Source organism: Ictalurus punctatus, chromosome 6 (genome assembly GCF_001660625.3).
Source record: "Ictalurus punctatus breed USDA103 chromosome 6, Coco_2.0, whole genome shotgun sequence".
NCBI lineage: Eukaryota > Metazoa > Chordata > Actinopteri > Siluriformes > Ictaluridae > Ictalurus > Ictalurus punctatus.
Genome location: NC_030421.2, coordinates 28,635,727 through 28,662,139, shown reverse-complemented (window position 1 = coordinate 28,662,139; position 26,413 = coordinate 28,635,727). Strand labels below are relative to the sequence as shown.

The window sequence follows — 26,413 nt, the reverse complement described above, 5'->3', positions numbered from 1 at the left end:
CATCAGGTATCAAAGTTCAAGAGTGCTCTTAAACCACAGTGTTGTTATAGCAGCCTGTGTTCTGATAAGTAAAGAGTTAACATCCCAGAGTGTTGTGCTTCATCCTTCTTGCTGCAAAGTGAAACATAAGCTGATGTTTAGATATTCAGGACCTAAGCTATTCATGGCGGGACGTCTAGCTCTGCGTTCAGCCGAGCCAACGGCTTTTCGGGTGTTCCTTGGGTCCACCACAGCCAGTCTGAACTTAAAGAGAAATGCAGGTGGAAATGCTACACCTCTTGGGAGTATCAAGACTGAGGCTGACCTCACTGAGATCACTCTTCCGACAATACTGTACAGGATGATCTTTAAAGGGTACCACAATCGCATGCATGAGCTGCAGGTACAGTATGTGAAGTGATTTAGGCTCTACACATCTAGGGACATTTCACTGCTGTGTGATTTATTTTCTGTGCTGGTAGTCACCTTGATACTTGGTACTGTTTGTGAGTGATTAAGATTTGCAGAGTGAAAATAAAACTGTAGAAAAGTGAAAGATGTTCTGTGCATCTCGTGATTGTTCAACATGTCTTCCATACTGAAGATCTAATGACATTTACAAAAGTCTAATGCTTTTTGTTTCTTTTTGTCATTTCTGTAGTTATATGAAAGGCAGTTGTATGGACCCATGTTTAAAGTAAGAGGTGGCAACACACATGTAATTTCGCTGAATAGTGTGGAGCTGCTGGAGGAGCTGATGAGGAAAGATGATAAATTCCCTAGCAGAGGAGACATGACTCTCTGGACTGAATACCGAGATATGAACGGTTTGGGTTATGGTCCTATCACTGAGTAAGCCACTGTGTTTCTTTGTGTATGTGTGTGTGTGTGAGAGAGCGCATGCTTTGTTGTACATTTTTGCTTTAATTATACGTTTTGTTTTAATTCATTTTAGCACTTACTCTAATAAACCCAATTCAACAGTGAGTTGAGTCGATTCCTCTGTTCGCGGACGGGCTACAACAGGCCTAGCCTAGCATCGGATTACCCCAGCAGTGACCATCCGCCCGTTCCGAGCTGAGGCCACAGGAAATGACATTGTTTACTAGTGATGTGTCGTTTGCGAATGAGTCGGCTGTTTGAATTGGCTCTAGGTGACTCGTAGAGCTTATGGCGCATGCACTGACATCTCGAACGACGAAATTATACTATAGTACTTGGCCAAATGAGACAACTTGTTTTGAGGAGTGTTGATTTAGAGATGCACTTGCAATACTAACCAAATATTTTTGGGTTTTTTAAGTGTGCAATATAATTACAATCAGATTTTTGGGCCATATTCTGTGCTGTTTTAATAAGTTACAGCTTAAAGCAAAATAATTAAAATGCAAAAATATACATGCATTTATATAATACAGTTCTACACTAGCACTCATTGGCAATCAAAATTATTCAACCCCCATTGCAAATCAGGTTTATTGTCAAAATTTACAGACTTTCAGCTGTCAACACAATGGATGCATCAAGTGGTTTCCCCAAATTCAACTGAAAATGCAAAATGTTATGACCTGCTACAAACGAGATGCATAGCTTCTGGCAGCATTCCTGAGGAATTCCTCATGAGCAATGAGCTCCAGTTCAGTAATGTTCTTGGGTTTGTGTGCTGCAACCACCTCCTTCAAATCTCAAAAGAGATTTTCTATGGGGTTCAAGTCAGGTGACTGTGATGGCCCTGTAGAATCTTCCAGGACTTCTTCTACAATCAAGTCTTTGTGGAATTTGTGGTATGTTTGTGATCATTGTCCTTTTGGAAGGTCCAATGATGCCCAGGCTTCAGCATCCTCACAAACGGCATGAGGTTTTCTCCTAGGATTTCCTGATACTTCAATGAATCCATCTTGCCTTCCACACGCTGCAGATTTCCAGTGCCAGAGGATGCAAAGCAGCCCCAGAGTGTCACTGATCCCCCACCATGCTTGACTGTAGACAGTGTGTTCTTTCTTCATTCTTCTTCCTCCAGACATACCGCTGAGGCATCCTGCAGAAAATTTCTAGTTTTGTTTCATCGATCCACAGAACAGAATCCCAAAACGTCTGTGGCTTATTTATATGATTTTGAGCCGACTTTTCTTGTGCTTTTGGGTCAGTAGTGTTATACGTCTTTGAGGTCTGGCATGGAAACTTCTGTGTTTAGTACGTGCCTTACTGTGCTCACTGAAACCCCAGTGCCTGTTGCCACCAAGTCTTGCAGCAGGTCTTTTGCAGTCACTCGAGGGTTTTCTGTCTTCTCAGAAATCTGGTTGCAGCCATTGATAGCCTCCTTTTTCTGCCCCATCCAGGTATTTAATATATTTTCTACCTCTAGCCAGTTCAGGTATTTCATGTGTTCCAGCTCAAGCACACCTGGTGCAACTAATGAAGCCCTTGATTAGTTGCATCTGGTGTGCTTGAGACAACAACTGTTTTGCATATTTGTGCTATTGTGAGGGATTTTATTCAGGGGGTTGAATAATTTTGAGATTGGAGAAATAAGTATAAGTTGCATTTTCAGTTGAATTTGGGGAAACCACTTGAACCATTCTTTGTGTTGAATTATTTCAATTTCTTTTGTCAGATTTGTTCATTTCAAACAGCTGAAAGTCTATAAAATTTGGCAATAAACCTGATTTTCAATGGGGGTTTACACTGTAAGGAGTAAGGTATAGTCCTTATCATTTCTTAATCAACCACATCCTAGGTGTGTTCCACGGCCCCTGTCTAACTCTGGGCTCCCTCAATCATTCATATACACTTCTCCTAGTTTTTACCCACAATTTTCAGTTGTGGGAAATTCTAATTGTTTCTTTAAAGCAAAACATAGAAATATGTTGTGTTTTTTCTTCACTAGAGAAGGAGAAAAGTGGTACAAACTCCGATCGGTGTTGAACAAGCGTATGCTGCATCCAAAGAACTCTGTGCAGTATGAGAATATGATTAATGAGGTTGTCACAGATTTTATCAAACGTATATGCCATTTACGAAAAATGAGCTCCACTGGAGACCTGGTACCCAACATATCCAATGAGCTGTACCGTTTCACTCTAGAAGGTATGGCCCATCATGTCTTAATTATAACTGCTCGACAATTATATTTAGCTGGATTTTATATATACACAGTTTTTATATGGTACGTGATGATACAAATGCAAGATGAGACATATGCCTGCTTATTCAGGAATCGCCCGCATACTGTTTGAGACTCGTATTGGCTGTCTTGAGAATGAGATTCCAGCAGAGACTCAAAACTTCATTGACTCCATCGGCCAGATGTTTACTCATTTCATGGTTTTGTCTCTGTTACCCAAGTGGACCCACAATTATTTGCCATTCTGGCAGCGTTACATAAGTGGTTGGGATGGAATCTTTCGATTCGGTGAGATGCTGAAGACATTAATGATCTCTTTTCCTGTCCCTCTTCTCCAGTACATATGAATGATGTATTTTTTTTAATCTAGTAGTCTATTACATCTTTTGTAAGTTTATTTAAATTGAAAGAAATATCTGCATGGCTTAGCCTGCAAGCTAATTGACAGGAAGATGGAGCACATTCAGATGTGCCTGGATGCAGGTCAGGAAATTGCAGGAGGGTATCTCAGCTACCTGCTTTCCAAGATCAACATGAGCAAAAAAGATGTGTATGGGAGCGTTAGTGAGCTGCTCCTGGCAGGAGTAGACACAGTAAGGATAACAGTACACTATCATATAACTTTGTTAATTAGTATAAAACCTATTTTGATAAATATAATGAAGAATTAACCAAAATGAAATGTCCGGTCTCTTAAGACATCCAACACTATGATGTGGGCCTTGTACCTGCTGTCACAAGATCCAAAGGCACAGGAAACACTGTATCAGGAAGTTAACAGCATCATCAAAGGGGAAAAAATTCCAACAGCTGAGGACATAAACAGCATGCCCTACCTCAAGTCTGTCATCAAGGAGACTCTAAGGTGGATTGAAAAAAAAATGTTTATAAGTACATGCCATTTAAGTACCATATAGCACATAGTATACAGTTACTTAGGTTAGTTTTTCACCTTTTTTTTTTAACACTGTATTTCACCCAATAAAAGAGGTGTACTTATATCCTGGGCAGTACTGATATTTACCATTAACGTAAATGTGCCATTTATCTGTTACCTTTTGCATGCAAATTGATAATTTTATCTATTATATTAAGACTATTGTATAATTATGTTTAGAATGTACCCAATTGTTTCCATGAACACACGCCTTTTATCAGAAAACGACGTGATTATCGGAGGACACTTCTTCCCTAAGAAGGTACTGTCCCCCCCCCAACTATTTTATTTCTAAAATATATCATCCTCCATAAATCATCGTTTAACTAATCAACAACTCTCATGAACAGACCACATTTATAATGAATCATTATGCAATCAGTCATGATGAGACAGTATTCCCTGAACCAAGAGTCTTCAAGCCTGAACGCTGGTTGCGAGATGGGAGAGAGCGACCTATTCCTTTCGGATCCATTCCATTTGGGTTTGGAGTGAGGGGGTGTGTTGGTAAACGGATTGCTGAATTGGAAATGCACTTGACTCTGGCAAGGGTAAGAAACCAGAAAACTTTACTGGATCATATAACAAATGTTATCTGATCATTTATTAGAAGTTACAATGGATATAAAAAGTCTGCACACCCCTGTGAAAAATGGGCCCCAGTCATAGAGGGAATCATAGATAGTTCCAAATACCAGTCTATTTTGGCACAAAACCTGGAAAAACCTGTGGAATTATTTGAAGAGGCCATGTACAGGAGATCCCCTTGCCATTTGATAAATCTGGAGCATATTTGCAAGGAAGAGTTCCAAAGTTGGTAGACACTAAAAGACTGGGTGCTGTATTACAAGCAGAAGGTGCTTTAACAAAATTTTAGTTAAGGAGTGTGCACTCAAAAGTTATTTCTTTTTCTCTTTTTTTCTCAAATCTGTCTGTTTTTCACTTGAATTATTGGTTGCTATATCACATTACAGGTGAAAAAATATCTGACATGATTTATCTTGGATATATTTTTTACGTCACAAAAACATGCTTTATTAACAGGGGTGTGTATACTTTTCACATGCACTGTATGTGTGTACATATTTTTATGTTTTGATATCTTATCTGCTATCTGAAATACTTAAATGTTGGACTTTGTTTTGATTATCTAGATAATAAAACTGTTTGAAGTCAAGCTGGATCCCAGCGTGGGAGAGGTCAAATCTCTCAGTCGTACTGTGCTTGTTGCAGACAGAACAGTCAATTTTCATTTTCTGGAGCGGAAACTCATGTAACGACTTAAAACTGTTCTGAGCTTTAACATCAACCAAACTAAGCCACAGAAGAAATCTATACACCCAGCATAAAAAATCTTTCCAAAGCCCCTTTCTCCAAAGAGAACAGTGCCGTGGTATCATGCTTGGCCAAAAGTAGCCAAATGCACAGAGACTGTTCTGTCACCTGTAAGGAAGTCAATGTCAGTCCTTCTACCATTCTTTCTGCAAGTACACTCTGTAATCTCATTCGTTGTGTGTGTGTAATCTCACACACACACACACACACACACACACACACACACATACACACATACACACATGTGCATCTCAAAAAATTAGAATATCATGGAAAAGTAAATTTCTTCCCATAATTTAATTCAAAAAGTGGAACTTTCATATATTCTAGATTCATTACACATAAAGTGATTTTTTTTCTTTGTTGTAATTATGCCTTACAACTCATGGAAATAATATTTTTAAAAAAACAGTATTTCAAAATATTAGAATAAAGAATTTATAATACAGAAACGACCTGAGAAGAGCTCTAATCAGCAAGTTAACTCAAAACACCTGCAAATGTTTTCTGAGCCTTTAATCTCCCAGTCTGGTTCAGTACACACAAACACAATCATGGGGAAGATGAAAGTAAATTTTGCATTTCATTTGGAAATCAAGGTCCCAGAGTCTGGAGGAAGAGTGGAGAGGCACAGAATCCAAGTTGTTTGAAGTCCAGTGTGAAGTTTCCACAGTCAGTGATGATTTGAGATGCCATGTCATCTGCTGGTGTTGGTCCTCTGTGTTTTCTGAAGTCGAGTGTCAGTGCAGCATCTACCGGGAGATTTTAGAGCACTTCATGCTTCCATCTGCTGACGAGCTTTATGGAGATGCTGATTTCCTTTTCAAGCAGGACAAAACTAATAGCAACTGGTTTGCTGACCATGGTATTACTGTGCTTGATTGGCCAGTCAACTCGCCTGACCTGAAACCAGTAGAGAATCTATGAGAGACACCAGACCCAACAATACAGACGAGATGAAGGCTGCTATCAAAGCAACCTGGGCTTCCATAACACCTCAGAAGTGCCACAGGCTGATTGCCTCCATGCCGTATTGATGCAGTAATTCATGCAAAAGGAGCTGAGTGCATAAATTAACATACTTTTCAGAAGGTTGACATTTCTGTATTATAAATTCTTTATTGTAATATTTTTAGATACTGGATTTTTGATTTCCATGAGCTGTAAGCCATAATTATCAAGATTAAAACAAAACAAAAAAAGGCTTGAAATTTTATTTGTCCATTGCACTTTATGAGAAGTAATATAATAAAGTTCAGAGTAGCTCCAACTTACCACAGATACGGTATACAGTCTGTTTCATGATTAAAGCCCTGGGAACCAGGTTATGCTACCTTCACACATACAAGTATGTATCGCTGCAGCCTGGAGACCTCCAAGTGGGAGGTACTTACCTCTAAGTGGGCGGTACTTATATCGGGATTTGAGAAATAGGCGGGATTTTTGCATAATGTTCACAGACACAATGGCCTACGCAGGCATGGGGAGGTTCATGTTTAGGGAACTACTTAAGCTAGAAGCTAGAATTGTCTTCATTACGAAAACTTCCTTACGATTCCTTTAATTAAAATTATCTATTGAATTAGTTAACATTTACAAAATCATAAACATAAGCATTAAAATATTTAAAGTTACCTGTACAATTTAGTAATGTCACAAAGGTAACACGTTTAATTGATTTTGGTTTCAATGTTAGCCAAGTATGTCATGTAAATAGCGGAAAAGGACAAAAATTTCGCTCCCCCCTCGGACCTCGCGGAGAGAATTGCTTCCCTCTCTTGCTTCATGTTGAACATTGTTTCCCCCTCGGGCTCCGCCTTGAGCTTCGTTCTACCCTCTGGCTGCGCAGGAGCCGTCGCTCCACACTCAAGTCAGCCTGGGGATATCATGTCACCTCTTTGCGTGTGGGAGAGACCGCCACACACCTGAACCTCAGAGAACACGTCAAACGAGGGATGAGAGACAAACTGTAACTTTGAAGTACTTATGGACCATCTGGTGGTCCGAGACCCCCTCCTGAACGGATTACACGCATTGGGGGCCGCTTGTTAAAGGGGGGGATCTGTCATGTAAATAGTGGAAAAGGACTAAAACTATGATTCCAGGCACTGCATCTAGTCACATGTCTGGTTCACCTGATTCACGTTTGGCTTATTAGCAGTTATGTATAAATAGTCACGTTCTGCACTGCACAAATTATCTTGCGTTGTTTGGTTTATCTTTCTGTATCACGTTCGTCTAGTCCTGGGTTCTTGTAAGTCTTGTTTTATGTTTTGTTTGTATCTCTTTAAAACACTTTGAACGTCGTTGAAATGATTCTGCACTTGCATCCATCCTTACGTGACAAAGTACACCCATTTGCATAACTGAATATGCTTACTCGCATTTATTCCATCCGTGACAAAATGTCCTCATGAATTAGCATTAATTGGCCATCTAACTTGGGCCTCTGGGTGTAAATATTTGAACCCAGCCTCAATTATAAACAGCAAGCATTTTAATTAAGTCATTCACGTTGGTTGTCAATGTGTTTGTTTTACAAACTTATGGCATTTAGTTCATGGTTTATTATCAAATTCTTTTACCAAATAATGTTAGTTTGTTACGACACAGGACGATATGCAGGAAGTAAGTGCAGGAGCAAAGTCTTTATTCACACACAAGAAGACAAAACACAGGGAGCGCGGTCTATACTGATCAAGGTTAACTAGATGAAACATTAAACTAAAGTCTAGGCATTACACGAGCACAGGGCATGGAAATAAGACCGCTTCGCGAACGTACCGTATTCACCAGGAAAACACTCATTCGGCTACTGCCATGACCATTTACGAATACTCGTTAAACGTTACTAACGTAAACGAATCATACTGCGCGAAGCGCCCACCAACACGAGGCGTTTAAATAACAAACGTAATTAAACTAAATCACAGACACCTGGAGTAAATCAACCAACGCTTGCACACAGGGAGAATGAAAACAAGGGAACCGCGTGTCCATATATACGAGTCTCGTGCACGCGCGCTCTGCAGCAGTCTTTGAGCTTCGACGCCGCAGCGCCATCTGCCGGCGGGACTGTAACATAGTTAAGGGACTCTTAATGTACAGTGTCACTGCTTTTTCTGTGTGTAAGGCAGTGAAGCATGTTATTGCTTTTCTTTCATTGTGGTTGATTGGTTGTCCTAAGTTGACTATTGTCCTATTGTCCCACCCTGAAATATCTTACTCCTATTTTATACCATAGCTCTGTTGAATGCATGAAACTGATGTGGTCAAACGTTGTTGATTTTCTGAGTTTTCTGTAAGAGCAGCTCTGTTGGTAGTTCAGACTGTAATTCAAATGATTGATACATTTTTGTTAATGCCTTCATTCTAACATGTATGGTGGGCACTGCACATATCCAATAATAAACAGATTAAGAAACGTTATTTAACTAAGAAAAAATTAAACTCCTTTATATATCGAAGTTTTCTGCAGGGACATATTTTATTTATGGTTTATGGAAGGAGTCTCCATTGTCAGTACTTCGTAATGGTTTTCCACCATAGGAAAGTCTACAGGACAAATATGTCCTGTCTCTGGCTCAGTTCTAAGACCTTCACTTTGACTCTTGAGTTGACTCTGAGATGGTGTCATCATCTTAATATAGAGAATGAATAACAAACCCTTTACACTGTAAATACTTACGCTTAATCCTCAATTCGGTTAATGTTGTAATAACTCTCCCATTCAAAATTCCATGTCTATCTTTCTTTTTATAGACTCTTAATAGCATGCCGCTTTACAATCAGCCAGTATAACACACATCGTATACAAGTTACCACATCACTCACACCACACCAAGTGCACTTAACTTTGTACAATCCATTACTGCCACCTGCTGAACTAAATCATTACTCATTACTAGTAGACTACTCATTACATCCGTTTTCCTTAGATATATTAAAAACAACTTTACATCATTAACATCACATAACTAACACATTTCAAAATTTAGCCCAACTGCTAAAACAGCAATAAATTAACAGTCCATTTTAATACAATTCTTTTCTTTTTTCTTCTTAAGTCCAACCAAAAAGAATTGAGGGGGCTAGAAGTAGTATGCTTAAAGCCATACTGTTCTGCAAACAGCCTGAATTCATGACTACTATACTGAGGGCCGTTATCACTTTGCACAATATAGGGAATTCCATGCCTTGCTAAAATGCATTTCATGTAATTAATCACGTCGTTACTTGTTGTATGACAGAGCTGTTCAGTTCCATGATAATTGGAATAATAATCTATAATTACCAATAAAAAAAAAAAACCTTACCATTCAACTGATAAAGATCAGTTCCTACTTCTTGCCATGGTTGAGTAAGCACACCAGCTATCAACATGGGGTTTTTATGGCTCAGATTGACGTCACACTAACTTATTAGTTCCCTGATGTTCCCATTAAATCCAGGCCAATAAACAGCTTATCTTGCCCTTCTTTTGCATTGCTCTTCTCTTGAATTCTACGAAGCAGGTCTTGACAGATTGACGCCGGAATGACAACTCTGTTTTTTTGCAATAGCGTGCCATCAATCACACTCAATTCTGCTCTCAATGGAAAATACTGTGGACACTTGCCTTTTATCCATCCTTTCTGAAGATGAGCAATCACCCTCTGCAGTTCAGCATCTTTAGCAGTTTCTTCCATGCAATGAGTCTTAATATCTCATCCGAGACTGGTAAAGATGAAACCACCATACTCACCCACCATGTCCCATCAACTTCTTTTGCTATGTTGCTGATCTCTGAAAGCACTGGTGCTCAAGACAGTGCATAAGCCACGATGATGTACTTCCCAGGTAATGAGTCTTTATTGATGACCTATACATTACAGCACAGTGAAATTCTTTTCTTCACATTGTAAGGATCCGGCTAGATCCTCACAGGTTTCTCAGTAAAGTTGATATGACTCAGCCGGACAAAAAGTGAAAGTACTGCTCTTCGTTTATTACACTGCAGGATACCATAGGCCTACGCATGCTTACAGGTCGGTCATTAAAAGAGGATTAACTGAGTAAACATCCCAAAGATTGTACAGTACCATGAGACCGCGTGTCAGCACACGATGTGGAGATCACAGAGAGGGAGAACAGGGCGGCGACCACGCCCCTTGACCCCACATGACATCATCATAGCCGATCATTACAGCATACCCCAGCACGTCAGGAAGCTGGGGTCAGAGCGCAGGGTCAGCCATGATACAGTGCCTCTTGAGCAGAGAGGGTTAAGGGTCTTGCTCAAGGGCCCAACAGTGGCAGCCTGGCAGTGCTAGAGCTTGAACCCCAACCTTCCGATCAGTAACCCAGAGCCTTAACCTCCAAAGCCACCACTGCCCCATGTGTATACATTAGATATACACTAGATTCAGGTCATATCTTTGTAATTTCATCATCATGTGTTGAATCCTAGGTGGCATCATTTCAAATCCATAAATATATCCATGGAATTTATCACAGCCAAATACTAAACCCAAGGTCTCTTTTTCTATTTGAGAGTAGCGTTTTTCAGTCTTTGTCATAAAATGAGACACATAGTATCATATCACAGCAAACCAGCGACTCCATTTCCCAGAATGCACCAGCAACCCTTCCGACACACACACACACACATATATGTTCACCTTCTCTGGTGATCTAAGCAGAGACACCTGTTCCCATTTACACTCACAATCACTCCACACAGAAAAGAGACTGTTCAAACACTAAGTCTTTGCAAAGTATACGCTCAGTTGCCTTTTCTCTGCCGTTAACTAAACTTTATATTGTGTCTGTTTGTTCTGGGGTTTTTCTGACTTTGCTTAAGTTTATGACCTCGTCTCTTTGCCCTTCCCTGTTTGTGCTGTTTGCCTGATCGCCTGACCTGTGCCTGTTCATGATCATTGTCTTCTGCCTTATCCTTTGGACTTGTTGTTGTTGTTGTTGTTGTTGTTGTATTAAACTGCCATACCTGCATTTGCTTCTGTCTGTGCCTCCATTACGTGACATATAGGCCACAGGTCTCCATTAATCCCCAATGACCTGTAAAAGTACAGCCCCCAATCCATCCTGAGAGGTGTCTGTTGAGATCTTAGTTGGGCATGTGTGATTTAAAACAATAAATAAATAAGGACAGGTTCAGTGTCGCTTTACAGTCAGCCAGTATAACCTTCTCACCTGTACGTGTCTGATTTGGCTCCTGATGCTTAGTAAATGGTGTATTATTCAATAGACAACAAATAAATAGAAAGAGATTGCTATTGCTGGCACCACTCCTTAGCAAGTGCAATTAACTTTATTAGAGATGCACCAATACCGATTATCGGCCGAGAAAGGCTATTTCCCCCCTATCAGCTATCGGCCAAAGGTATAAAAACATCTGATGATCATGGCCGATTATATCCTGTCAATCAAAAGAGGGCAGGAAAAGACATCGATTTTGTGCTGTGTGTGAAGAAGATGTCTGTTGTGTGGAATGATGACAAAACTGCAGTTTGTTATGTCTGTAATCTCTGCACCGCTAAAATTTTACACCGGAAGTAAATTTTATGACGCAGAAGTTTCGGCATCGAGTGAATCAACACTGCTGTGGTATAACTACAGTTATCATAATGTAAGCTTCATTCATGCCACATTCATTCATAGTGCCATTCATGCCACTAACACTTTTAGAGTCTAACAGTGTGAATGAACCATTCGCTGTATGTTTCGTCTTAACCTACTACGTATGTTTTGTTTTCTTTCCCTTGTGCACTAATGATTTGATCCAGCTCTAATAAGACCTGGTCGTGTGGATCTGAAGCAGTATGCTGGATATTGTACACATTATCAGCTCACTCACATGTTCCAGAGGTTCTTTATAAAGCATTTCATGCTTTATAAAATGAACCCTGTTGGTGCTATAGACAATGTTGCAAAGATTTCAAAATGAAGATCCTTGAAGGGTAACGGGAGCAACGACATGAACTTCAAATTAAATAGTGTGTAAAATGGACAAAGCAGACTTCATTTGATGTCAAACAGGAAGTGAATTCTGATGGTTTCTGACCATTTTGACAACATGCACAATATTTGAAATAAAAAAAACAAAAGCTGTGAAATTCTTAACTCTTGTATTTAAGTTGTATTTGATAGTATGTTAAACTGTCACACAGAAACAAGGAAGTAATGTACTGCAATGCAGTGTACAGTGTACATACAGCAGGAGTTTTTCCACCCTGTTTAAAACCAGACCTAGGATTTTAATCATATGAGTCCAACATGCTGGAAAACCAGCCCACTAGACAAGCATATGTTCGCAATAATCTATCAGAAATCTAAATCCTTGTTGACTTTTACAGTGTAAGCTGTGCGTCAGTAAAAAATAAATAAAAAGTAATGCAATTTTATATTATTATTATTATTATTATTACTTGGCACATTACTTTGAGTGTGTTGCAACTTCTGTTAAAAAATGCTATTATGATTATGGTTTGAAAGTGAAAATAATTCACTGGATATTTTAGCATTTGTACAGTTTTAAGGAAACAATTAAGTGAGACAGAAAGGTAAAAAATGCACACAATATTATACATGCTAAGCACCAATATTCCCTAGTGGCTTCAAGTAGTAATACTAATAGTGAAACTGAATCAAACACAGAAATTATATAATAATTTTGCACAAAAATGTTTTAATAATAAATTTTTGATCATAATTTTATTAAGATTAACACAAGAAAGCATAATTGCAAAGTCGGCTACTTTTTCCATTATGTTGTCATATTGTATGATTATTGTACACATGGACTATTACTAATTAATCTGGATTATGAATTGCCTGTGTTAGTATTACAACATGAATGCAATTTTTATTAGCCAAAAAATTATCTTTTTATAAACATAGTTATATTTTATAGTTGCGTTAGAGTACAGTTATTTCTGAGCAATTTTTGCTCGTGAAGTCCGCATTTATGTTTACTTTATCTCTCACATAGTCACTCACCTGCCAACCATGATAAAACTAGAGTAGAGGGTTGAACCTGCACATATTACTCTTGGATACAAAGGTCTTATCCTTCTGCCTGAAAAAGGATCACTGATCATATAATATGGTTCATTTTAACACAATTAATTCTGAATTCCCCAAATGGGTACTTTTAGAGAAATCATAAAATCAACACTGTAAACCTTAAACATTGTATATTTAAACCAAAAAGTATGCTTATTTTTTACTGAGTATAAAAGAATTTGAAATAAGCAGGTTTTTAAAACTGTTTGATTTGCAGAGAATATGGTACATGTTCTTTAAAATAAGGCTGAGTGAACTATTATGGCTAAAGTACACTACTGTAGCATCCTGTTTCATTATCCATATACAAGTTAAATTGAGCTATTTGAGAATAACTTTAAATTTCTGACCTTTAATGGTTTTACAAAGGCACCTGAAATGTAGGTTTGTTAACTTGTTTAGCTTTCTAAAGTGCAAATTTGGAATAATTTATTTTATAGGTATATGTTCATGTGGGAAACAGCAGTTTATGTCAATAAACAGGAATCATCAGGTATCAAAGTTCAAGAGTGCTCTTAAACCACAGTGTTGTTATAGCAGCCTGTGTTCTGATAAGTAAAGAGTTAACATCCCAGAGTGCTGTGCTTCCTCCTTCTTGCTGCAAAGTGAAACACAAGCTGATGTTTAGATATTCAGGACCTAATCTATTCATGGCGGGACGTCTAGCTCTGCGTTCAGCCAAGCCAACGGCTTTTCGGGTGTTCCTTGGGTCCACCACAGCCAGTCTGAACTTAAAGAGAAATGCAGGTGGAAATGCTACACCTCTTGGGAGTATCAAGACTGAGGCTGACCTCACTGAGATCACTCTTCCGACAATACTGTACAGGATGATCTTTAAAGGGTACTACAATCGCACGCATGAGCTGCAGGTACAGTATGTGAAGTGATTTAGGCTCTACACATCTAGGGACATTTCACTACTGTGTGATTTATTTGCTGTGCTGGTAGTCACCTTGATACTTGGTACTGTTTGTGAGTGATTAAGATTTGCAGAGTGAAAATAAAACTGTAGAAAAGTGAAAGATGTTCTGTGCATCTCGTGATTGTTCAACATGTCTTCCATACTGAAGATCTAATGACATTTACAAAAGTCTAATGCTTTTTGTTTCTTTTTGTAATTTCTGTAGTTATATGAAAAGCAGTTGTATGGACCCATGTTTAAAGTAAGAGGTGGCAACACGCATGCAATTTCGCTGAATAGTGTGGAGCTGTTGGAGGAGCTGATGAGGAAAGATGATAAATTCCCTAGCAGAGGAGACATGTCTCTCTGGACTGAATACCGAGATATGAACGGTTTGGGTTATGGTCCTATCACTGAGTAAGCCACTGTGTTTCTTTGTGTGTGTGTGTGTGTGTGTGTGTGTGTGCGAGCGCGTGCTTTGTTGTACATTTTTGCTTTAATTATACGTTTTGTTTTAATTCATTTTAGCACTTACTCTAATAAACCTAATTCAATAGTGAGCTGAGTCGCTTTCTCTGTTCGTGGACAGGCTGCAACAGGCCTAGCCTAGCATCGGATTACCCCAGCAGTGACCGTCCAACCGTTCCCAGCTGAGGCCTCAGGAAATGACATTGTTTACTAGTGATGTGTCGTTTGCGAATGAGTCGGCTCTTTAAATGGGCTCTCGGTGACTCGTAGAGCTTCTGGCGCATTCACTGACATCTCGAACGACGAAATTATAGATCTGGATTATAATATAATAGCATATTTCCAATTCGTTTTATATATTTGTAATAGAAACTTTTTCTGCACTTTTATGGAAAATGTTATGTGCAAATCCCAGTACTTGGCCAAATGAGACAACTTGTTTTGAGGAGTGTTGATTTAGAGATGCACTTGAAATACTAACCAAATATTTTAGTTTTTTTTAAGTGGGCAATATAATTACAATCAGGTTTTTTTGGCCATATTCTGTGCTGTTTTAATAAGTTACAGCTTAAAGCAAAATAATTAAAATGCAAAAATATACATGCATTTATATAATACAGTTCTACACTAGCACTCAGTGGCAATCAAAATTATTCAACCCCCATTGCAAATCAGGTTTATTGTCAAAATTTACAGACTTTCAGCTGTCAACACAACGGATGCTTCAAGGGGTTTCCCCAAATTCAACTGAAAATGCAAAATGTAACCGCCTTCTTCAAATCTCACCAGAGATTTTCTATGGGGTTCAAGTCAGGTGACTGTGATGGCCCTGTAGAATCTTCCAGGATTTCTTCTGCAACCAAGTCTTTGTGGAATTTGTGGTATGCTTGTGATCATTGCCCTGTTGGAAGGTCCAATGACGCCCAAGCTTCAGCATCCTCACAGACGGCATGAGGTTTTCTCCTAGGATTTCCTGATACTTCAATGAATCCATCTTGCCTTCCACACGCTGGAGGTTTCCAGTGCCAGAGGATGCAAAGCAGCCCCAGAGTGTCACTGATCCCCCACCATGCTTGACTGTGGACAGAGTGTTCTTTCTTCATTCTTCTTCCTCCAGACATACCGCTGAGGCATCGTGCAGAAAAGTTACAGTTTTGTTTCATCGATCCACAGAACAGAATCCCAAAACGTCTGTGGCTTATTTATATGATTTTGAGCCGACTTTTCTTGTGCTTTTGGGTCAGTAGTGTTATACGTCTTTGAGGTCTGGCATGGAACCTTCTGTGTTTAGTACGTGCCTTACTGTGCTCACTGAAACCTCAGTGCCTGTTGCCACAAGTCTTGCAGCAGGTCTTTTGCAGTCACTCGAAGGGCTTTTCTCAACCTGTCTTCTCAGAAATCTGGTTGCAGCCATTGATAGCCTCCTTTTTCTGCCCCATCCAGGTATTTAATATATTTTCTACCCCTAGAAAATTCAGGTATTTCATGTGTTCCAGCTCAAGCACACCTGGGGCAACTAATGAAGCCCTTGATTAGTTGCATCAGGTGTGCTTGAGACAACAACTGTTTTGCATATTCGTGCTATTGTGAGGGATTTTATTCAGGGGGTTGAATAATTTTGAGATTGGAGAAATAAGTATAAGTTGCATTTTCAGTTGAATTTGGGGAAACCACTTGAACCATTCGTTGTGTTGAATTATTTCAATTTCTTTTGTCAGATTTGTTCATTTCAAACAGCTGAAAGTCTATAAAATTTGGCAATAAACCTGATTTGCAATGGAGGTTGAATAATTTTTATTGCAATTGTATATTTTCATATGTAAAATGAAAATACATATATATGTAAAATAAAAAGTGATCTACTTGAAAAAAATTCTTAAAGTGAATGAATGCCAAATTCACCTTCTAAAAAGAGAAACCTTTCAGAGTTTACACTGTAAGGAGTAAGGTATAGTCCTTATCATTTCTTAATCAACCACATCCTAGGTGTGTTCCACGGCCCCCTGTCTAACTCTGGGCTCCCTCGATCATTCATATACACTTCTCCTAGTTTTTACCCACAATTTTCAGTTGTGGGAAATTCTAATTGTTTCTTTAAAGCAAAACATAGAAATATGTTGTGTTTTTTCTTCACTAGAGAAGGAGAAAAGTGGTACAAACTCCGATTGGTGTTGAACAAGCATATGCTGCATCCAAAGGACTCTGTGCAGTATGAGAATATGATTAATGAGGTTGTCACAGATTTTATCAAACGTGTATACCATTTACGAAAAATGAGCTCCACTGGAGACCTGGTACCCAACATGTCCAATGAGATGTACCGTTTCACTCTAGAAGGTATGGCCCATCATGTCTCAATTATAACTGCTCGACAATTATATTTAGCTGGATTTTATATACATACAGTATGTCACAAAAGTGAGTACACCCCTCACATTTTTGTTAATATTTGATTATACCTTTTCATGTGACAACACTGAAGAAATGACACTTTGCTACAATGTAAAGTAGTGAGTGTACAGCTTGTGTAACAGTGTAAATTTGCTGTCCCCTCAAAATAACTCAACACACAGCCATTAATGTCTAAATCGCTGGCAACAAAAGTGAGTACACCCCTAAGTGAAAATGATCAAATTGGGCCCAATTAGCCATTTTCCCTCCCCAGTGTCATATGACTTGTTAGTGTTACAAGGGCTCAGGTGTGAATGGGGAGCAGGTGTGTTAAATTTGGTGTCATCGCTATCACACTCCCTCATACTGGTCACTGGAAGTTCAACATGGCACCTCATGGCAAAGAACTCTCTAAGGATCTGAAAAAAAGAATTGTTGCTCTACATAAAGATTGCCTAAACTATAAGAAATTGCCAATTCCCTGACACTGAGCTGCAGCACGGTGGCCAAGACCATACAGCGGTTTAACAGGACAGGTTCCACTCAGAACAGGACTCGCCACGGTCGACCAAAGAAGTTGAGTGCATGTGCTCAGCGTCATATCCAGAGGTTGTCTTTGGGAAATAGACGTATGAGTGTTGCCAGCATTGCTGCAGAGGTTGAAGGAGTGGGGGGTCAGCCTGTCAGTGCTCAGACCATACGCCGCACACTGCATCAAATTGGTCTGCATGGCTGTCGTCCCAGAAGGAAGCCTCTTCTAAAGATGATGCACTAGAAAGCCTGCAAACAGTTTGCTGAAGACAAGCAGACTAAGGACATGGATTACTGGAACCATATCCTGTGGTCTGATGAGACCAAGATAAACTTATTTGGTTCAGATGGTGTCAAGCGTGTGTGGCGGCAACCAGGTGAGGAGTACAAAGACAAGTGTGTCTTGCCAACATGTACTGTGACATACTGAAGCAGAGCATGATCCCAGCATGTATTCCAGCATGATAACGACCCCAAACACACCTCCAAGACGACCACTGCCTTGCTAAAGAAGCTGAAGATGATGGACTGGCCAAGCATGTCTCCGGACCTAAACCCTATTGAGTATCTGTGGGGCATCCTCAAAAGGAAGGTGGAGCAGCACAAGGTCTCTAACATCCACCAGTTCTGTGACGTCATCATGGAGGAGTGGAAGAGGACTCCAGTGGCAACCTGTAAAGCTCTGGTGAACTCCATGCCCAAGAGGGTTAAGGCAGTGCTGGAAAATAATGGTGACCACACAAAATATTGACACTGTGGGCCCAATTTGGACATTTTCACTTAGGGGTGTACTCACTTTTGTTGCCAGCGGTTTAGACATTAATGGCTGTGTGTTGAGTTATTTTGAGGGGACAGCAAATTTACACTGTTATACAAGCTGTACACTCACTACTTTACATTGTACTTCACACGCAATGTGTCATTTCTTCAGTGTTGTCACATGAAAAGATATAATCAAATATTTACAAAAATGTGAGGGGTGTACTCACATTTGTGAGATACTGTGTATATATATGTGTGTGTGTGTGTGTGTGTGTGTGTGTGTGTGTGTGTGTAATATAGATTGCTCATATGCTTACAGTTTTTATATCGTACGTGATGATACAAATGCAAGATGAGACATATGCCTGCTTATTCAGGAATGGCCCGCATACTGTTTGAGACTCGAATTGGCTGTCTTGAGAATGAGATTCCAGCAGAGACTCAAAACTTCATTGACTCCGTCAACCAGATGAAGACTGAGATCATGGTTTTGTCTCTGTTACCCAAGTGGACCCGCAATTATTTGCCATTCTGGCAGTGTTACATAAGTGGTTGGGATGGAATCTTCAAATTCGGTGAGATGCTGAAGACATTAATGATCTCTCTTCCTGTCCCTCTTCTCCAGTACATATGAATTATGTTTTGTTTTTTTAATCTAGTAGTCTATTACGTCTTCTGTAAGTTTATTTAAATTGAAAGAAATATCTCCATTGCTTAGCCCGCAAGCTAATTGACAGGAAGATGGAGCACATTCAGATGTGCCTGGATGCAGGTCAGGAAATTGCAGGAGGGTATCTCAGCTACTTGCTTTTCAACGCCAACATGAGCAAAAAAGATGTGTATGGGAGCATTAGTGAGCTGCTCATGGGAGGAGTAGACACAGTAAGGATAACAGTACACTATCATATAACTTTGTTAATTAGTATAAAACTTATTTTGATAAATATAATGAAGAATTAACCAAAATGAAATGTCCGGTCTCTTAAGACATCCAACACTATGATGTGGGCCTTGTACCTGCTGTCACAAGATCCAAAGGCACAGGAAACACTGTATCAGGAAGTTAACAGCATCATCAAAGGGGACAGAGTTCCAACAGCTGAGGACATAAACAGCATGCCCTACCTCAAGTCTGTCATCAAGGAGACTCTAAGGTGGATAGAAAAAAAAAACAATGTTTATAAGTACATGCCATTTAAGTACCATATAGCACATAGTATACAGTTACTTAGGTTAGTTTTTCACCTTTTTTTTTTTTTTTTTTACTGTATTTCACCCAATAAAAGAGGTGTACTTATATCCTGGGCAGTACTGATATTTACCATTAAAGTAAATGTGACATTTATCTGTTACCTTTTGCATGCAAATTGATTATTTTATCTATTATATTAAGACTATTGTATAATTATGTTTAGAATGTACCCAGTTGCTCCCGTGAACGCACGCCTTTTATCAGAAAACGACGTGATTATCGGAGGACACTTCTTCCCTAAGAAGGTACTGTCCCCCCCCCCCCCCCCTAACTATTTTATTTCTAAAATATATCATCCTCCATAAATCGCTGTTTAACTAATCAACAACTCTCATGAACAGACCACATTTATGATGAATCATTATGCAATCAGTCATGATGAGACAGTATTCCCTGAACCAAGAGTCTTCAAGCCTGAACGCTGGTTGCGAGATGGGAGAGAGCGACCTATTCCTTTCGGATCCATTCCATTTGGGTATGGAGTGAGGGGGTGTGTTGGTAAACGGATTGCTGAACTGGAAATGCACTTGACTCTGGCAAGGGTAAGAAACCAGAAAACTTTACTGGATCATATAACAAATGTTATCTGATCATTTATTAGCAGTTATTCAGCAGTTACAGTGGATATAAAAAGTCTACACACCCCTGTGAAAAATGGGCTCTAGTCATAGAGGGAATCATAGATAGTTACAAATACCAATCTATTTTGGCACAAAACCTGGAAAAACCTGTGGAATTATTTGAAGAGGCCATGTACAGGAGATCCCCTTGCCATTTGATAAATCTGGAGCATATTTGCAAGGAAGAGTTCCAAAGTCAGTAGACACTAAAAGACTGGGTGCTGTATTACAAGCAGAAGGTGCTTTAACAAAATTTTAGTTAAGGAGTGTGCACTCAAAAGTTATTTCTTTTTCTTTTTTTCCTAAAATCTATCTGTTTTTCACTGAATTATTGGTTGCTATATCACATTACAGATCAAAAAATATCTGACATGATTTATCTTGGATATATTTTTTACATCACAAAAGCATGCTTTATTAACAGGGGTGTGTATACTTTTCACATGCACTGTATGTGTGTACAAATTTTTAAGTTTTGATATCTTATCTGCTATCTGAAATACTTAAATGTTGGACTTTGTTTTGATTATCTAGATAATAAAACTGTTTGAAGTCAAGCTGGATCCCAGTGTCGGAGAGGTCAAATCTCTCAGTCGTACTGTGCTTGTTGCAGACAGAACAGTCAATTTTCATTTTCTGGAGCGGAAACTCATGTAACGACTTAAAACTGTTCTGAGCTTTAACATCAACCAAACTAAGCCACAGACGAAATCTATACACCAGCATAAAAAATCTTGTAACGAAGTCAATCTCAGTCCTTCTACCATTCTTTCTGCAAGTACACTCTGTAATCTCATTGGTGTGTGTATGTATTGATGCAAATGAAAAACACATAGAGCATGTATTTTAGTGATTTCTATTAGTATGTAAAGACAATTTAATTCAATATGTATTCTTGATATAAATTAATTACTACAGCTTTTTCACTTTTTCAGTGTATATATAATAAACGTTTGAATAAAAAAAAAAATCACATGGCATCAATGGCCTGGTATGATCATTTAGAAATACTGTTTAAAACATTAGGAATATTCTGTCAATATGATGTACTATAAAGATTCATGAACATAATTTGAATTGCACTATGAATTATGATTCATCTGGTCTACATACACAGATATACATAAATGTCGTGCATTTTGTATCTCTGATACGTACACACACACACACACACACAAGTGCATCTAAAAAAATTAGAATATCATGGAAAAGTACATTTCAAATTTCTTCCCATAATTTAATTCAAAAAGTGGAACTTTCATATATTCTAGATTCATTACACATAAAGTGATTTTTTTATTTGTTTTAATCAATTATTATGCCTTACAGCTCATGGAAATAAAATAAATAAATAAAAACCAGTATCTCAAAATATTAGAATAAAGTATTTATAATACAGAAATGTTGACCTGAGAAGAGCTCTAATCAGCAAATTAACTCAAAACACCTGCAAATTTTTTCTGAGCCTTTAATCTCTCAGTCTGGTTCAGTACACACAAACACAATCATGGGGAAGATGAAAGTAAATTTTGCATTTCATTTGGAAATCAAGGTCCCAGAGTCTGGAGGAAGAGTGGAGAGGCACAGAATCCAAGTTGTTTGAAGTCCAGTGTGAAGTTTCCACAGTCAGTGATGATTTGAGATGCCATGTCATCTGCTGGTGTTGGTCCTCTGTGTTTTCTGAAGTCGAGAGTCAGTGCAGCATCTACCGGGAGATTTTAGAGCACTTCATGCTTCCATCTGCTGACGAGCTTTATGGAGATGCTGATGTCCTTTTCCAGCAGGACAAAACTAATAGTAACTGGTTTGCTGACCATGTTATTACTGTGCTTGATTGGCCAGTCAACTCGCCTGACCTGAAACCAGTAGAGAATCTATGAGAGACACCAGACTCAACAATACAGACGAGATGAAGGCTGCTATCAAAGCAACCTGGGCTTCCATAACACCTCAGAAGTGCCACAGGCTGATTGCCTCCATGCCACGCCGCATTGATGCAGTAATTCATGCAAAAGGAGCTGAGTGCATAAATTAACATACTTTACAGAAGGTTGACATTTCTGTATTATAAATTCTTTATTGTAATATTTTTAGATACTGGATTTTTGATTTCCATGAGCTGTAAGCCATAATTATCAAGATTAAAACAAAACAAAAAAAGGCTTGAAATTTTATTTGTCCATTGCACTTTATGAGAAGTAATATAATAAAGTTCAGAGTAGCTCCAACTTACCACAGATACGGTATACAGTCTGTTTCATGATTAAAGCCCTTGGAACCAGGTTATGCTACCTTCACACATACAAGTATGTATCGCTGCAGCCTGGAGACCTCCAAGTGGGAGGTACTTACCTCTAAGTGGGCGGTACTTATATCGGGATTTGAGAAATAGGCGGGATTTTTGCATAATGTTCACAGACACAATGGCCTACGCAGGCATGGGGAGGTTCATGTTTAGGGAACTACTTAAGCTAGAAGCTAGAATTGTCTTCATTACGAAAACTTCCTTACGATTCCTTTAATTAAAATTATCTATTGAATTAGTTAACATTTACAAAATCATAAACATAAGCATTAAAATATTTAAAGTTACCTGTACAATTTAGTAATGTCACAAAGGTAACACGTTTAATTGATTTTGGTTTCAATGTTAGCTAAGTATGTCATGTAAATAGCGGAAAAGGACAAAAATTTCGCTCCCCCCTCGGACCTCGCGGAGAGAATTGCTCCCCTCTCTTGCTTCATGTTGAACATTGTTTCCCCCTCGGGCTCCGCCTTGAGCTTCGTTCTACCCTCTGGCTGCGCAGGAGCCGTCGCTCCACACTCAAGTCAGCCTGGGGATATCATGTCACCTCTTTGCGTGTGGGATAGACCGCCACACACCTGAACCTCAGAGAACACGTCAAACGAGGGATGAGAGACAAACTGTAACTTTGAAGTACTTATGGACCATCTGGTGATCCGAGACCCCCTCCTGAACGGATTACACGCATTGGGAGCCGCTTGTTAAAGGGGGGGATCTGTCGTGTAAATAGTGGAAAAGGACTAAAACTATGATTCCAGGCACTGCATCTAGTCACATGTCTGGTTCACCTGATTCACGTTTGGCTTATTAGCAGTTATGTATAAATAGTCACGTTCTGCACTGCACAAATTATCTTGCGTTGTTTGGTTTATCTTTCTGTATCACGTTCGTCTAGTCCTGGGTTCTTGTAAGTCTTGTTTTATGTTTTGTTTGTATCTCTTTAAAACACTTTGAACGTCGTTGAAATGATTCTGCACTTGCATCCATCCTTACGTGACAAAGTACACCCATTTGCATAACTAAATATGCTTACTCGCATTTATTCCATCCGTGACAAAATGTCCTCATGAATTAGCATTAATTAACTGGCCATCTAAACTTGGGCCTCTGGGTGTAAATATTTGAACCCAGCCTCAATTATAAACAGCAAGCATTTTAATTAAGTCATTCACTTTGGTTGTCAATGTGTTTTTGTTTTACAAACTTGTAGCATTTAGTTCATGGTTGTTAATATCATCAAATTCTTTTACCAAATAATGTTAGTTTGTTACGACACAGGACGATATGCAGGAAGTAAGTGCAGGAGCAAAGTCTTTATTCACACACAAGAAGACAAAACACAGGGAGCGCGGTCTATACTGATCAAGGTTAACTAGATGAAACATTAAACTAAAGTCTAGGCATTACACGAGCACAGGGCATGGAAATAAGACCGCTTCGCGAACGTACCGTATTCACCAGGAAAACACTCATTCGGCTACTGACATGACCATTTACGAATACTCGTTAAACGTTACTAACGTAAACGAATCATACTGCGCGAAGCGCCCGCCAACACGAGGCGTTTAAATAACAAACGTAATTAAACTCAATCACAGACACCTGGAGTAAATCAACCAACGCTTGCACACGGAGAATCAAAACAAGGGAACCGCGCGTGTCCATATATACGAGTCTCGTGCACGCGCGCTCTGCAGCAGTCTTTGCGCTTCGACGCCGCAGCGCCATCTGCCGGCGGGACTGTAACATAGTTAAGGGACTCTTAATGTATAGTGTCACTGCTTTTTGTGTGTGTAAGGCAGTGAAGCATGTTATTGCTTTCCTTTCATTGTGGTTGATTGGTTGTCCTAAGTTGACTATTGTCCTATTGTCCCACCCTGAAATATCTTACTCCTATTTTATACTATAGCTCTGTTGAATGCATGAAACTGATGTGGTCAAACGTTGTTGATTTTCTGAGTTTTCTGTAAGAGCAGCTCTGTTGGTAGTTCAGGCTGTAATTCAAATGATTGATACATTTTTGTTAATGCCTTCATTCTAACATGTATGGTGGGCACTACACATATCCAATAATAAACAGATTAAGAAGCGTTATTTAACTAAGAAAAAATTTAACTCCTTTATATATCGAAGTTTTCTGCAGGGACATATTTTATTTATGGTTTATGGAAGGAGTCTCCATTGTCAGTACTTCGTAATGGTTTTCCACCATAGGAAAGTCTACAGGACAAATATGTCCTGTCTCTGGCTCAGTTCTAAGACCTTCACTTTGACTCTTGAGTTGACTCTGAGATGGTGTCATCATCTTAATATAGAGAATGAATAACAAACCCTTTACACTGTAAATACTTACGCTTAATCCTCAATTCGGTTAATGTTGTAATAACTCTCCCATTCAAAATTCCATGTCTATCTTTCTTTTTATAGACTCTTAATAGCATGCCGCTTTACAATCAGCCAGTATAACACACATCGTATACAAGTTACCACATCACTCACACCACACCAAGTGCACTTAACTTTGTACAATCCATTACTGCCAGCTGCTGAACTAAATCATTACTCATTACTAGTAGACTACTCATTACATCCGTTTTCCTTAGATGTATTAAAAACAACTTTACATCATTAACATCACATAACTAACACATTTCAAAATTTAGCCCAACTGCTAAAATAGCAATAAATTAACAGTCCATTTTAATACAATTCTTTTCTTTTTTCTTCTTAAGTCCAACCAAAAAGAATTGAGGGGGCTAGAAGTAGTATGCTTAAAGCCATACTGTTCTGCAAACAGCCTGAATTCATGACTACTATACTGAGGGCCGTTATCACTTTGCACAATATAGGGAATTCCATGCCTTGCTAAAATGCATTTCATGTAATTAATCACGTCGTTACTTGTTGTATGACAGAGCTGTTCAGTTCCATGATAATTGGAATAATAATCTATAATTACCAATAAAAAAAAAAAAACCTTACCATTCAACTGATAAAGATCAGTTCCTACTTCTTGCCATGGTTGAGTAAGCACACCAGCTATCAACATGGGGTTTTTATGGCTCAGATTGACGTCACACTAACTTATTAGTTCCCTGATGTTCCCATTAAATCCAGGCCAATAAACAGCTTATCTTGCCCTTCTTTTGCATTGCTCTTCTCTTGAATTCTACGAAGCAGGTCTTGACAGATTGACGCCGAAATGACAACTCTGTTTTTTTGCAATAGCGTGCCATCAATCACACTCAATTCTGCTCTCAATGGAAAATACTGTGGACACTTGCCTTTTATCCATCCTTTCTGAAGATGAGCAATCACCCTCTGCAGTTCAGCATCTTTAGCAGTTTCTTCCATGCAATGAGTCTTAATATCTCATCCGAGACTGGTAAAGATGAAACCACCATACTCACCCACCATGTCCCATCAACTTCTTTTGCTATGTTGCTGATCTCTGAAAGCACTGGTGCTCAAGACAGTGCATAAGCCACGATGATGTACTTCCCAGGTAATGAGTCTTTATTGATGACCTATACATTACAGCACAGTGAAATTCTTTTCTTCACATTGTAAGGATCCGGCTAGATCCTCACAGGTTTCTCAGTAAAGTTGATATGACTCAGCCGGACAAAAAGTGAAAGTACTGCTCTTCGTTTATTACACTGCAGGATACCATAGGCCTACGCATGCTTACAGGTCGGTCATTAAAAGAGGATTAACTGAGTAAACATCCCAAAGATTGTACAG

The 26,413-nt window shown here is 39.0% G+C and overlaps 2 protein-coding genes across 3 annotated transcripts; both read left to right on the top strand.

The window, feature by feature from the left end:
- The first annotated feature begins 3 nt into the window (after positions 1-3).
- LOC108266490 (sterol 26-hydroxylase, mitochondrial) lies at positions 4-12,411 on the top strand. Of its 2 annotated transcripts, none has more exons than XM_053681085.1 (9): positions 4-382; positions 641-831; positions 2,867-3,066; positions 3,194-3,391; positions 3,533-3,696; positions 3,802-3,968; positions 4,221-4,302; positions 4,391-4,591; positions 12,161-12,411. In XM_053681085.1, the coding sequence occupies exons 1-9, from the start codon at positions 134-136 to the stop codon at positions 12,164-12,166; spliced, it is 1,458 nt and encodes a 485-aa protein (XP_053537060.1). In that variant the 5' UTR covers positions 4-133; the 3' UTR covers positions 12,167-12,411. The 2 variants fall into 2 exon arrangements, with proteins under 2 accessions (XP_053537060.1, XP_017325368.1); XM_017469879.3 differs by lacking the exon at positions 12,161-12,411 and adding an exon at positions 5,195-6,649.
- A 1,603-nt stretch (positions 12,412-14,014) lies between these two features.
- On the top strand, positions 14,015-21,344 carry LOC124627672 (sterol 26-hydroxylase, mitochondrial). Its single transcript, XM_053681084.1, has 9 exons — positions 14,015-14,308; positions 14,567-14,757; positions 16,946-17,145; positions 18,870-19,067; positions 19,211-19,374; positions 19,480-19,646; positions 19,908-19,989; positions 20,086-20,286; positions 20,899-21,344. The coding sequence occupies exons 1-9, from the start codon at positions 14,060-14,062 to the stop codon at positions 21,019-21,021; spliced, it is 1,575 nt and encodes a 524-aa protein (XP_053537059.1). The 5' UTR covers positions 14,015-14,059; the 3' UTR covers positions 21,022-21,344.
- Positions 21,345-26,413: the final 5,069 nt, after the last annotated feature.